General features: G+C 33.8%; 3 protein-coding genes across 5 annotated transcripts; 2 read left to right on the forward strand and 1 right to left on the reverse strand.

The window, feature by feature from the left end:
• Window positions 1-1,116: 1,116 nt before the first annotated feature.
• stau (double-stranded RNA-binding protein Staufen) lies at window positions 1,117-6,171 on the forward strand. Its single transcript, XM_018507300.1, has 8 exons — window positions 1,117-1,288; window positions 2,153-2,230; window positions 2,871-3,079; window positions 3,154-3,762; window positions 3,979-4,529; window positions 4,611-5,136; window positions 5,207-5,415; window positions 5,556-6,171. The coding sequence occupies exons 2-8, from the start codon at window positions 2,178-2,180 to the stop codon at window positions 5,814-5,816; spliced, it is 2,418 nt and encodes an 805-aa protein (XP_018362802.1). The 5' UTR covers window positions 1,117-1,288; window positions 2,153-2,177; the 3' UTR covers window positions 5,817-6,171.
• Window positions 6,172-10,441: 4,270 nt separating this feature from the next.
• Bug22 (cilia- and flagella-associated protein 20) lies at window positions 10,442-11,831 on the forward strand. Of its 3 annotated transcripts, none has more exons than XM_018507203.1 (4): window positions 10,442-10,608; window positions 10,759-10,839; window positions 10,906-11,262; window positions 11,479-11,831. In XM_018507203.1, exons 3-4 carry the CDS (start codon window positions 10,987-10,989, stop codon window positions 11,782-11,784), a joined length of 582 nt encoding a protein of 193 aa, XP_018362705.1. In that variant the 5' UTR covers window positions 10,442-10,608; window positions 10,759-10,839; window positions 10,906-10,986; the 3' UTR covers window positions 11,785-11,831. The 3 variants fall into 3 exon arrangements, with proteins under 3 accessions (XP_018362705.1, XP_018362707.1, XP_018362706.1); XM_018507204.1 differs by lacking the exon at window positions 10,442-10,608 and adding an exon at window positions 10,633-10,673; XM_018507205.1 differs by lacking the exon at window positions 10,759-10,839.
• A 715-nt stretch (window positions 11,832-12,546) lies between these two features.
• LOC108760904 (uncharacterized) lies at window positions 12,547-14,830 on the reverse strand. Its single transcript, XM_018507180.1, has 4 exons — window positions 14,711-14,830; window positions 14,216-14,622; window positions 13,776-14,130; window positions 12,547-13,702 (listed from the first exon to the last, which is right to left on the reverse strand). The coding sequence occupies exons 2-4, from the start codon at window positions 14,498-14,500 to the stop codon at window positions 12,807-12,809; spliced, it is 1,536 nt and encodes a 511-aa protein (XP_018362682.1). The 5' UTR covers window positions 14,501-14,622; window positions 14,711-14,830; the 3' UTR covers window positions 12,547-12,806.

Consider the following 14,830-nt stretch of genomic DNA (forward strand, 5'->3'; position numbering starts at 1 on the left):
CAGACAATGCGATGAGAGTGGAATAGTCATATCTCTAGTATGTTCAGAGACGATATCGTCTCTGTTCAAATGACTCAATCGTGTGTATTAGGAGATAAGAAAAAAAAACCGATATTTTAGAACCGATCAAAGTTCAGACAGCACACAATATTTACAAAATATTAATATTCTGCAATATTTTATAATATATTTATGTGTAAATTATATTATTGTATATTATTTTTGTGGTCTTAGATTGCACATGCAAATGATAAAGATTAATCATATATACACGGAGAAAATTTTATATTAAGTTTTAATATATAATTTTAAATTACACTTTACTATATCTTGAATTTTTATATGGACCCTCACAACATAATTCCGACTTAACTTTTATTATGGTAATACTAATTTTTATCACATAAATAAAGTAATTATTTTGTTAAGCCATATTCTAACATGAAAACAGTTAATTTTTACTATGGTACGCAAACAAAATTTCTTAGGTATATATTTTTTACTTATCTTTACAATACTAACTTTCCTTCAACAAGATTTGATTTTGTAATAAAAAATTTTACTATAAAATTTACTATAAAAAAGTGTAAAAATTACGTTATATTATTGTTTTAAAAAAATAATTACAGTATTTAAACTTATAATTTACATGAAGACCGCAGCTACTACCACATTATAGTAATTTTAAATATAAAATTTTCTCCGTGTACTTATATAATAAAAATTCTTCTCTCGTCGATTTATTATTTACCATATTATTTACCATAAATGTGGTAAATAATGCGTCACGTGTACACATTAATTTAAATTTCTTTAGACAGTTTAAATACGCACATACATACTATTTCAACCGTTCTGCGTAATTATAAGCGATTTCTCAACAATCGCAATTATATATATCTAAACAACTTTTCGAACGGTCGCAAAAGTCATAGGAAAGAAAGTGTTTACCTTTTTCAAATACGATCAAAAGGAGAGTGACTTAAAGGGAATCAACAAAGAGGTTTTTGATTTCTTTTATCACGTTCATTATCTCTGTTATTCCCTCTCGGAAATTGTGTACCCATCGTTGGTCAGAATGTGATCGATGACGTCACGCTCTGCCGCTAGCTCCACATCAAAATGGCCGCATTTTAGTCTACCGAGTACTTTTCTTTACTGTTTGCCAATAGCCGTGCTAAGGGCCTGGCGGTGTTCGTTTTCGTCGGAGCGGGTCTATTTCGCCGGAAATTTTACTGTGCTGCGCGACACGCCCTAAATTTCCGCGAAATAGAGAGAACGTGACCGGGTAAGTGCGAGGAAAAGTGAGCAAAAAGGGTGTACGTGCCGCGCGCGCGGCGTGGCTCCGATTGTTCGGATGGGCCGTCGCCGCCGCCGTTACCGCCGCCGGACCAAGCCCATTCCATCGGGGGACGGATTTTATTTATAGAAACGGAAAGATCGACGATCGCAACCCGGAGCACGCGATCGTGCGTACGAAATTGCGCGCGGCCGCGACGACGTGCCGCGAGATCGCGTCCCCCGTGCCCGTCTAATAAACCGCCCGTTATACCGGCTCGCCCTTCCCGCAGGGAAGGTTATATCGTCTTGCTATCACTTTCTATAGTCTTCGACGTCTTCTAGGCTCGATCGGATCTTCCGTTGTAAATCTATATACCTCGCGATTCGCGTCTCAATGCGGAAAAGAGGATATACCGCGCGTACGCTGGAAACTACATTTCGAAGTAAATTTCGGAGCAGACCCTTTTTTTTAAAGCATAAACTTGAAGTAGACCTTTTTAGAATAATTGAGAGAGCTCGGAGTTGCATTATCCTTTGTTGATTAACAAGATCAACAAGCGATACAGTTTGTCAACTGTTAATTTCTTGTTTATTGATAATTATGAAATATTTATTTGTATTCTCGCTCACTGATTAGCAAAGTCAGCAGAAGAACAGTTTATAGTCTGCTGATTGCTATGTGAGAACTTATCAGTATATACAAAAGACAAATGTATTATATATTTAAACATGATCGAAAATTTTATTATCTTATCGATTATGTATTATAACACAGGTATAAACGTCCATTTAAGTGTATTTATATATGTCGTGCAACTCTGTCATCTGAAATACATTAAAACAGGGTTGAATTTGTGCTTTCATTTTACAGGTTTGTCTACGTAGATTTTCATAAGATGTTACGTCATCAACATCACGCAATGCAAAATCAGCTTCGAGATCACAACAGGTTAATATTCTCTAATCGAATCTTATGTTAAGAGAGAGAGAACAATAGATTAAGAAACATTAACAATACAAAGCAACTGAGAGTAAGGCGCGGTAATCGGAGCGCAGATACAATTATAAAAACTTGTAACAATTTCTTACATAGATGTATTTAAGAAACTATGTTAAAATTCCGAACGTTTCGGCCAACATTTGGGGCCATCATCAATACAATAGATTAATATCCTCTAATCAAATATTATATTATATTCTTGCGACAATGAAATAAAAAGTACGATTGAAATATTAGTTTATTCTAAGAATATTCTTTTTATGTATAATTGAAGTAAAGAATTTTATTCGTGTAAATATTTGTATAAACGATTAAAAATTGATAAAGAAACCTTCTAATAATTCTGTTTACTGGTTTAATGATATGTTGCTGTAATGTCTACATATGAGAAAATTTTCAAAGAATTAACAATTAAGATAGTTGTTATTTGTTGAAATTGTTTCCTTATTATTTCAGAAAATTATTATAGAAGAGATTAAATATATTTTTTTATATACAATAGAAATGTATTTGCTATCTTATAGTAAATTAATCTAAACATAAGGAATTTATTTAATAAAGACTTGTAACCAAACAAAAATGAATATAGAATGGCAGGACCAATGCGGCCTATGCAGCAGGCTAACATGCCCCAGCTACATCAGCCGCAGCATTTGTTATCACATCGGAATCCGCATCAACCAATACTGTCCATGCCCCCCCATCAACAACATATGCATCACATGCAGCATCCTGGCCCGCCGCATGGAAATCCAAGACAGCCAATGTTGATGGGTATGAATACGCACAGTACTAACAGTAAGTACAGATTCACAATGAAAAATTAGATTCTTGTTCTTATCAATATAATTAATTTGAAACATTTACTTCAGATACCATGGTTAGCGTTAGCATGAAGGACCAAGCAAATACAGTTTCTGTGACTCTTCAAAGTGTGCAACAACCTCAGTATCCACATCAGCAACAGCCACAACAGCAGCAACCGAATAATCAGCAGAATCAATCTCCTCAGCAGCAACAGCCATCGCAGCAGCAGGTACAACAATCACAATCACAGCAGCAACAGCCGCAACATGTATCACAACAACCAAATGTGGATCAATCGAAAGCGATAACGAACGATGCCAATGGAGAGTCCAGAGATGACAATGCATCTGGTCAGAATCATGCCGCGACTAATCCAGCTTTGGCAAACATGAAAGAAAAAACACCTATGTGTTTGTTAAACGAGTTGGCGAGATTCAATAGGATTCAACATCAATATAGGCTGACCAACGAGCAGGGACCGGCGCACAAAAAGAGATTCACGGTGACACTCAAACTGGGTGAAGAGGAATATGTCGCTGAAGGTCCTAGTATAAAGAAGGCTCAACATAGCGCAGCGACCGAAGCATTGACGAAAACTTGGTACCGTCAACCTCCACCTAAGCCCACCAAGGCCATGAGAATTGGCCATCTGGGCAAATGTCCAACAGGTTCTGGTAATTATTGTGAATTCTACATACATTGAATTGTGGTGCAATAATATAATACAATATTAATTTGGAATGTTATCTTTCTTAATGTAAGTAGTTATAAATGTTATAATTGTACATAATAATGTCGATATATAATTACATTTTTGTCAATTATAAAATCTACAGATCTTTCCAATAATATTTAATTGATCTCTCTAAATATGCTATTTTGAATTACAGGACATTTGCCTCCCACCGTTGAACTGAACGCGTTAGCGATGAAACGAGGTGAACCAACTGTTTATACGTTTCGACAAGCTCCTCCAGCTGCATTGCAGCATCAATTTATGCCACACGGATTCGGTGCTAACTTTCCACGAATGTACAATCCGCGTATCACGTACAATCGTGGGGTTCACACGGATCTTCAGGGATTGTATCTTGTTACTCTGAAGGTGGGTGAACGCGAATTCACAGGTAGAGGTTTAACAGGCCAAGCTGCACGTCACGATGCTGCTAGCAGAGCCTTGGAACAATTACGCCAGTTGCCGTTACCGGAAGAGATCGCAAATACCAATAATACTAACGAGAACGGTACGTTGGGTGGCATTGACGATCCAAACGCTGAGTTGAAAAGTCCCGTATCTCTTGTTCACGAAACTGCTCTGAAACGTGGATTGCCAGTCAGTTTTGAAGTCGTATCCGAAAGCGGTAAACCTCATATAAGAACTTTTATGACAAAATGCACCGTTGGCGAGAAGGTTACTGTGGGAGAAGGATCCTCGAAAAAAGTAATTTCTCAAATCTTTCATGTAAAAGAATGATAAATAATGACGCAATTTTAAATGCTTATATCGTTCCTGTTTCCTTAGGTGTCGAAGAAACGCGCCGCCGAGTTGATGTTAGATGAACTGAAGCGTCTTCCTCCGTTACCGGCTACCATACAGAACCGATCAATGCGAGTGAAACGTAAGCCACCAGCGACGAAGAAGAAATCTCGAAACTTAATCAAAGTTTATCAGGAGCCTCGTGCGGAGAATGAAGCCGCGGAGGAGGTCAACCCGGTTTCTCGGCTAGTTCAGATTCAACAGGCGAAACGAGAGAGGGAACCGGTTTACAATCTAATAGACGAGAAGGGCGCACCAAGACGCAGAGAATTTGTCATGGAAGTGACAATGGGTCAGCACTCCGCCCAAGGAATCGGACCTAACAAAAAATTGGCTAAGAGAGCTGCGGCTGAGGCTCTCTTGGCGCAATTGGGATATAGTAAACCGTCGCCGCAACCCTCAAAACCGTCCATAAAGACGGGAGAGAGCGAGAACACGGAGTCAAAGCCTAGAAAAGTTACATTTCTTGAAGACGAACAAATGAACGACATTCAACCTCACTCGGTAGGAGGTAAGGAAAAACATCGATAGTTGTATATAGAACTGTGTTCGATAAATTAAAAAATTTTATCGAATTCTAGGTACCATAGGCCGCCAATTAGTACCTGGTCTTTTACTGGTGGACGGAGGTCAAGAATCTAAACTGGGGAATGGACCCAGCGTACAAATAGTCGCTGAAGAATTGCGCGAACAGCAACAGCAGAATACGGCTGGTGTTTCGCCCAAGGATCAATTGCATTATTTATCTCAGTTATTTAATTTCAGCGTAGAATTTAGCGACTTTCCTAAGGTAATCGATCGTTTGATCAGTATTAAAAGAATATTAAAATAATTCTAATTAATTAAGGTGGAACGTAGTGTGAACACGAATGATGATGTTGCCATATCATCAAATAAATTATAAGCCATTATTTCTCATTAATGTTCCAGGGAGTATCTATAAACAAAGAATATTTATCACTTGTGTCGCTAAGCACTGATCCACCGCAAGTTTGTCACGGTAATGGAGCAACAATAACCGCGAGCCGCAATCAAGCGGCTCTAAGGGCGCTTCGTACACTTAGTAAATTGGGACTTGATAATGCCTCGAACGCAGCACAAGTGAAGAAGGACAAAGGTGCATCTGGTGATGGAATACACATTAGCATTCAAGTTAAAAATAACATTATGGATGGAGCTATCGATAAGTAACTGAGTAGCGCTTAAGACATATATAATGTTGAGTTATATTTATGCTTCTCCAGGACACCGCAAAAGGAAGTTAAATGAATTTCATTGTTACAAAGTTCTTTACAAAATTGATAACGTTAATTATTGTTCATTTATTGCCAGTTCATTTGTAGATATGATATTCCTCGACAGAGACTTTTCTTCGATTGCATCCCAAGAGAGTCTCAGCCGCGGTTAACCATTTTTTTTTATTAAATCCGATTTCTTTAAGGAATCTGATCTATTAAAAAAAACTCATTGTGTGAATCTTTTTTTCCAATATAATAATTTATATTGAAAAAAGTTGCTACACAATAATCTGGCTATATTTATAATTGTAAAAAGATATTCATATATACCTCAGAAAAATCCATCAATGAATTAAATAAAGCGTTGTGCATGATATAGATTTTTCATTTTATATGTTTGTTATTTATTGAATTGCTATATACTATTTACATCACTGAAATATGATATGAAAAATCAGATCGAATCTAAATTTGAATCAGCTTATATAAAATTATTTAAAATAATCATCGAATATAAATTTGAATCAATATATCAAATTATTTAAATTTTATTTAGTTATTAGTATGTAAGAAATCTTCCTGAACTTTTGCAGTGTCCTAATTATATTGAAATGCCGTTCAAGCACCAATAAGCGATATGTATTTAATAATTATGTAAGAATTCTTTCGTTTAATGATTATAAATGTCTGATTAGTCACAACAGACATTGATAAGTTTTTGTGACTATCGGCAATCTATTGTTATAAATCACGTACAATAGCATGTGATTGAACGATTCACATACAACTCTTGCAAAATTAATAATGCTATGGAATCGCAAGAGATTATTGGTGTTTGATCGTGATTGTGATCCTAGCAGTGACAAATATGTATAACTACTGTATTTATTGTAACACATTTTCATTGACAGGATCACAATATTAATATACTTATCTATGATGATTCAAAATGGTCATTCTCCAGTTAGGATCAATCTATAATATATAATGAACACTATAGGAAAATGTTAAGTAAAGTAACACGACCTGGAGATGAAATGCGACCATCTCTTAATTTTTCAATTGAATCTTAGCTTCCACACACTATCATGAATAAATATGTCTTGTCTAATTAATGATCGTTTTTCTTTTTTTTCTTTTTTTTTTAATTCTCGGCTGTTCGAAATTGATCATTTTATATATTTTGTGTGTATATTTTTTCGTCGCTTTATTGGAAAAAAAGGCAATTTAAAAACCTATTTTTATTGAGTCGCATGAAAATTATACATAAAATCACGTATTTTTCCAGAGTAAACTCTGGCTACGTGCGCTAGAGATACGTGTGAAAGATTAAGTAGTTAACATTTAAATTGGTAAAACATACGTAATGCGATATACAACACTGTCCCTATGCCCCAATTTGCTTTTCTACAGGGGCCAGAAGCAACCTGGGGTTACATATTCATGTATCGTAAAATATTGAGAAATGAAGGAAAACAGAAATTTCCATACATCTGTCATTCGAGTAAGAAGTAATGATACGCTGTATAGGAAATTTCAGCGAATATAAAACGGAAAGAAAAGAAATAGTAATAAAGAAATTTGTCCCGTCGCGTCAAGACTATTACAAAGTTGTTTTAAATTGCGATAAGAAAACAGCCTAAAAACGGCGAATTTTGTCTGGTTGAGAAGCGAGGGGAATAGAAATTTCCGTACATCTTTATCGTTCGCAGATAGACAGTAATGATACGTTGCGTCGGAAATTTCGATGAATCTAATAAAGAGAAAAAAAAAGAAGAGAAGGCAATAATTCAAAATTTGTCCCGTTGCGTCCGGACTATTACGAAATTGTTTTAATTTTGCTGAGAAATAATCCTGAAAGAACGGTGAATTTTGTATTATTGTCGGGAAACGAGTAAGAATACTAGAGTGGAAGAAACTTAATAATGAATAAAGATAGACATTGAGAAACGGTACAAACCCTGAATATTCATGATGAGCTTTTACTTTTTGATTTAAAGTTCTATGCGTCTCTATATAAACTGATCGAATGTTGCCTTTTATGATGTAACGACACAGAGTTTTGTACCGGCATTCTCAACCAAGCGACTTGCTATCTTCTATTCATTGCTCTTGTATTATATGCGATTTACTGAACAATAAATACAAGTGATTTACATAAACGTTCTATAACGGTTAGTAAACTGTGTTATTGTTCACTAAAGTCGCGTGCATTTTTATTCATAATGCCCGATACTCGGTACATTGAAAATTTGTAAGAAATGTTCGCGTGGAAATGATGGATCTGTCCGTTAAATGGAGATTTGTTTGAGACATTTGCTGGGAAAAAAATTATTTATTGACTCTTCGAGACTCTAGTTGGGTTTTGTTTTGCCGATCGCTTTTATAAGTGGGCCTTTCTTGTTCATGTGACATTCAGTATTACAAGACGCAGTGGTAGATTCCATTATATACATATAGTTTTTCAAGAGCTAAGCAAGATAAAGATTCAAATTAAATAATTTACGTCGCATACGCTGCAAGAGAAAGAGAAAAGGAACAATTTCACGTTATGAACTGTAATATCGTATAATTAATATTAACGAATAGATAAGCGAATATAACGTATCAATTTACCGAGATACCGGAAACCGGAATCCTTCGACACTTTGAAGAGAGAAAAATAAACTCGCTTGTTCGTATTGAGAAGTCAATTGCGTTGTCTGGCTTGATCCGCAAGGTGTTGAGGAAACACAAACTAATATGTCGACACTGTCAGAAAGAAAAAGAAGAAGAATGCGTAATATTAGTTTCATGCGTAATCCACATTTTGTTCCGTCATTTTGTTTTAATGCCATCGCACATACAACCGCTACGTTTGCTTACTTTCGGTTAGTATTAAGGAAGATCAAGTGACCGCTGCCGTTTCATCATGTTACAACATTACTATGTAAAGTTTCTGTAAAATATACATATTAACTTTTCGCAATTTTTCAGTTGACGGAATCGCTCTGTAAGCATACAATATTCCTAGAGTTTAACTTAACATTCACAACGCTCGTAAGTATTATTTCACTCTTGTTGTTATCAAATGTATGTTAAACAAGATTGAAATGATGCACGCAAACGTTGCGAACGATAAGTGGAACGCACTAGAATGTTACGTGAATATTATTTATCCTTTATAATATTCATTCTAGGAATATTGTGTTTTATAGGTCAGTACCGAGCGTGAGAGAAAATACCGTATACGATACCGTAATGTAGTTCCGATTATGTTAGATTTACATTTTAAGTAAAACAATTTGTTTGTAACGATTTGCTGTAACGTACGTATAAAACGCAATTGCGTAATGCGAGTCCTCGACAACATCTATCGAGGGGAATGATTGCTCCTTAAGTGAATGCATCCTAACGATCGAGGAGATCATTCGTACCGATGAAGCTTTAATTGCATTTTCGAAAGTGAATTGTACGACGTATAGGAATCTACTGCTTTCCTCTATCAGTTTGTATTTGACGTTGATGAGAACGATTGTAGAAAGGTTTCACGTACATGTATATGGCCTTTTTACTATGCGTTTCAAATATACGCATGACAAGGTGGCACACGAATACGAGAATATTTTATTTTATCTACCCTTATTATATTTCAGGCTTTCGTTTGAATAAAATATTCTTTATCAAGTATCAGTTTAGTTGGTAAGTATTTATGAGATTTAATATACCTCTCTCTCTCTCTCTCTAAGGTTTTAATATGCATATTCTTAATTTGTTTAATTGCTACAAAAAAATTTCATAGATACATCTTATTTTAAGAAAAACTTAAAATCTTACTGGTGAAAATATTTCTCAGAATTATTCATACAATTTTTTAAAATTTTTATATAAATTTAAAAATTTTTAATAATTTTATACTTCTTTAGAAAATTTCTTAGATACTTTATACAAATTGGAATTGCTGAAAAATCTATATTTTTTCTAAAATTTTTCATATATGTAAATTCTGAAATATTCTAAGATTTAAAGAACTCTATATTCTCTCTCTCTCTATAATTTTTAACAAAATTTTATAAGATCTGAAAAAGTTTAAAGATTTTAGAAATCATAGAATGGAAATCTTACAATATTTTGAAATTCACATATATGAAAAATTCTAAAGTCTAATTTTATCAATTTAAAATTAACTTTAATCTCGTTTTATTAACTTATTATTTTTCTGATTCTAGAATTTAAAAAAAGTAAACAGTATCTTAAAAATTCTGGAATTACAAAAAAATAAAAAGTATATTAAATCGAAACTTTTTCGGTGTTTCTGAAAAGTGTTTTAATAATTCATATAAAAAATTCTGAGAAAAATTATCCTAAATAAAAAAAATTTATCTGAAAAGTATAAATTAAAATATCTGAAACATATTTATTACTTATACTCTAACTCTAAAGTAAAAAATGAAGAATCTCTTCCTTATTGACGAGACAAAGAAATGGATATCGTAGTTAAACGTTTCGCCACGAAAAGTCTCCCACTGTCTGCAATTACGAACTGCAATGTATATTGGTCAATGATTATTATAGTTTAAATTGTATAACCTTAAAAAACACAAAGAAATTATAATAAATGCAATCTAAATTAAATTTATACTTGTAATCTAATTATTTTAAGCTTGCTATTCTGAGGTCTGACGTCCGATGGTTGAACTCCGGTTATGTTGATGTAATCATACGAATATTATGGAACAATGTATCGATCAAACAGTCAATTATAGGTTAGAGTCGCCGCTATTATTTTGTAAGAAACAACTCGTGAAACGATGGATTCAGATGAATTAAAGTAAAACAATCGATACACAAAGGAAAATTTTTTATTTCAAATATAAGCATGAATTTCTAAATCGTCACCCGTAACGTGTTTTCAGCTTGATCTTTTCTGTGCCGATGGTGCCTTGATTCCACTCCGGGATTTATTTGGCAGTTTTATTAGCTTAAGATGGAAGAAGGTTAGCTGCGGTGTTTGGTCAACGCCGAGGAATCGGCTGAATTCATCACATTAATTTATATTGCAGGCTTGACGAGAAAATAGAGAGATAGCCTTGTCTTGGTATAAGAAAATTGTCAGAGCAGTGTGATCCCAAACGAATCCGAAAATGTTCAAGAACACCTTCCAAAGTGGTTTTCTATCTATTCTATATAGCATTGGCAGCAAGCCCCTGCAAATCTGGGACAAGAAAGTGAGGAATGGACATATTAAGAGGATCACTGACAATGATATTCAAAGCCTTGTCCTGGAGATACTAGGCAGCAATGTTAGCACAACGTATATCACATGTCCTGCAGATCCAAGGAAGACTTTGGGCATAAAGTTGCCCTTTCTGGTGATGATTATCAAGAATCTAAAGAAGTATTTCACATTTGAGGTTCAGGTGAGGTTCTTATTGTTTATGGAAAAATTAAGGGAAAAGTATTTAACTTGGGGACCCTAAACAAATCCAAAACCTATTCATTACGAGTTGACTATTCTTGTATAATCGGTGTCATTCTAAAAGAATATTTAATATATTTAAGAAATTTTATGAATTCTTTCGCTCATTAAATGCTTAATCTATCTTTCCTAATATAAAAAAATTTACACATTGCAGATAATTGATGACAAAAATGTACGTCGCAGATTTCGTGCAAGTAATTATCAATCAACGACAAGAGTAAAACCATTCATATGTACAATGCCAATGAGACTGGACGATGGATGGAATCAAATACAATTCAACTTGGCTGACTTCACACGCCGTGCCTATGGAACGAACTATGTGGAGACACTGAGGGTCCAAATTCATGCTAATTGTAGGATACGGCGAGTGTACTTTTCAGATCGATTATATTCAGAGGACGAATTACCAGCAGAATTTAAATTATTCTTGCCCATTCAAAATAAAGCAAAATGTTGATAATTAGTGAAGGGAATGCGAGCATCTTTAGTAAAAGAAAGAACAGCTGTCCAATTGAAATTTTTTTTTTAAATTTGTTTGAGTTACTTTCAAAATAAAAAATAATTTATTGAAGGCTGTCTTAACTTTATACGCTACTTAAACAATTGCAAGTAATATAATTAATAATATAATATTCATTAAGGTTAATTTTTACTTAATAGAATATAGATCATGTACATGCAATTTATGTTATTAAGTATGTATATTAAGAATTGTGTAATTTGCTTATCACTATATATGGAAAAAAGTACAGTGAGTGCAAAAAGTATTCGTACAGAGAAAATATTTTTAAAAAGTAAATATCCAGCGAAAAATGAATCATCGAATTGATGTCGAATCGATATCAATACGATGATTTCAACACCAATGACGTCAATTCGACATTTAATTGACGATCATTTCTTGCTGGGTAATTAACAATTTATTCATAAATAATACAATAAACTGTATGCTTCTTAAAATTATATATATAAAAAGATGTGTATTAATTATAGAAAATATACCATTTGAAAAATAAGCGGAAATTAAAATTTCTATTATTTGGATGCTCGAAAAGTATTCGTGCAGTCGAGAAATTTAGCTTCTAAAATCAGGAATACATACGAAGCTCGTTTGTTTATGTTAGAACAGAATATATTCATTGTATAAAATTGCTAATTAATGTTTTTACAAATAAGACTTTTTATTAAAAATTTTCTTGTACGAATACTTTTTGCTCTCATTGTATTTTCCTGTTTATATATTTTTGTTAAAATTCTACTTTTGCAAATAATCTGCTAAAAAGCAGTTAAATTTATTGTGAATCAATATTTATTTGTATGTCATCTTTGTTCATAAACTTTTCTTGACCAAAGTTTCTTCGATATTTGTCATATTACATAATAACAATTCTATGTATACGGTAAGTTCTTTATCCTGTAATTTTTCGAGAAGTTTCTTGTTCACGGAATCTATTGCTATAAATTTTGATATTGTAAGTTTTATCCATCGTTGAGTACATGCCTTGTCATTTCGTCCAGAACTGTCTCTTTCTCGATTAGAGGTGGAATGCATTTGTTTGTGGACACATTTTCATTAAAATTTTCAATATCTTCCTCGATACTAACTAAAGATCTTAAACGATTGGCGATACTTTTATTATTCTCTTTTATATATTTATGCTTAGAACGAATATATCCATCGTTTGGAATGTCAGACACATTATTATTTATATTATCAAACTTAATGCTTTCAGATAGATCGGGTTTAAAAGACGACGAAGAACCCATGGCATCTACTTTAAATTTTACTATCGTGGAATTATCTTTTCCTGTCTGTACTTTATTAGCGTTATCATTTAACGTGCAGTTTGTTAAGTTAATATATGTATCTCCTGCATTCTGAATTTTCTGCGGATATTTTGGAATTCCATTATCTTTGAATATTTCGCTGACATGCGTTTTCAAAAATTGGCTCTTCATGATTGTTTTTAATTCGATAGAAGACGCAGGTCGCGACGTATGATTATTAATTTTTATATTTAGTAAGGAGTTTCCTGTCTTACGCGTTTTCATTGCATAATGTTGGATTACTTTTTCTGTTACGTCACTATCTTTTTCTAACTTATTTTCTATAACTGGATCATTTATTAGAGATTTTGTGAAGCATTCACTTTGTCTTGTAAAAACATGCCGTTTTTTTATTGCATCGTTTAAAGCATCCAGTGACATGTGATTCCTTTTTAATGTATCAGAATTGTATAAATTTAAGTTCATCGATAGATTACTTTTTAGTTTTTCCATGCTGCTTGCGGTTTTACATGAATCCACTTTTGTTAACGATGTACTACTAGAATTATCTTTAACAAAATAATTCAAATCAGATTGCTCTAAAGGTCCTAAAAACCAGAAAGAAATAAATATATGCTAATATATGTATATATTTCACATTTCTTCGAGAATTTACAAAACCTGTATAACAATCTTCCGTCTGACAAGACTTTTCGATGAAATTGATTCCCTGCTTTAACATATACATATTGAAGAAAGCTTGATACAGCTCGACATGATTTTCATCATTGTAATGACGATCTTGCAGATACACTCTTCTTAAATGACAATTCGGATAGATTGTTACTCTTTGCAGAGCCTCATAATCCGTTTTATACACTTGGTGACATAGATTCTGAAGATTTATCTCTAAGAAATTCCAACAGTCATCCAATTTCAACGGAATACGAGCCATACTTGCATTGATGCTTGGTAGTCTTTCAACATTGTAGGTCATGAAGGAGAATCTTCTCCGATATTGTTGCTTATCTATTATCTTCATATGTATCAAAGATAGAGAATCATTATTAAGATATTAAGAATAATACGGATATCTATCATAAAATTTAAAGAGCGTATACTTGAACTTCCAGTTTGAACCGCAAGTTCAAATTCTTTACGACTAATATGAGAACAGGAAGTTTTATGTTCAGGATGTCTAGTGCCTTGGCAGGAATAGTTATGCTCGTGGGGATCGTGTTGTCGTGAGGCCCGGTGATCTCGATTACTTTATCTCCATGCAATAGATCGTCGTTCACTCTACGAACTTTGCCACCAAAGGATACGTGTTTCGACCATAGATCCAGCGGCTTGTTAGCGACGCTGTACAACAGTGACATGTATCCACAGATCTCATTCTTCAACATCTTACAGGAGATATTAAGCCAGGAGTGTTAAGAGCAGCTTCTGTCATAAATGTTGGCTATAAATTTTCCCAACAGAAACTATGGATGTGATGGATGTGATACAGGTTCTGGCATATTCAATGCTGTTGGCAGAATTTTAGCAGAGATATAGCAAATTATGTCAACAAAATATGACAATAAATCAAGCAAGTTTTGGCATGTTGACGCTACACAGTTGACGCGGATTGCCGGCAAAAATGGAGCGGAATCCGCGTTGATGAACTCGGCTCGGCTTCTACTGTCAATCTGTTGTCAGGTTATATCATAATGCTCCAAACCATGAATGGTCAA

The sequence above is a fragment of the Trachymyrmex cornetzi genome, unplaced genomic scaffold (genome assembly GCF_001594075.2).
Source record: "Trachymyrmex cornetzi isolate Tcor2-1 unplaced genomic scaffold, Tcor1.1 scaffold230, whole genome shotgun sequence".
In the NCBI taxonomy this organism is placed as follows: Eukaryota; Metazoa; Arthropoda; class Insecta; order Hymenoptera; family Formicidae; genus Trachymyrmex; species Trachymyrmex cornetzi.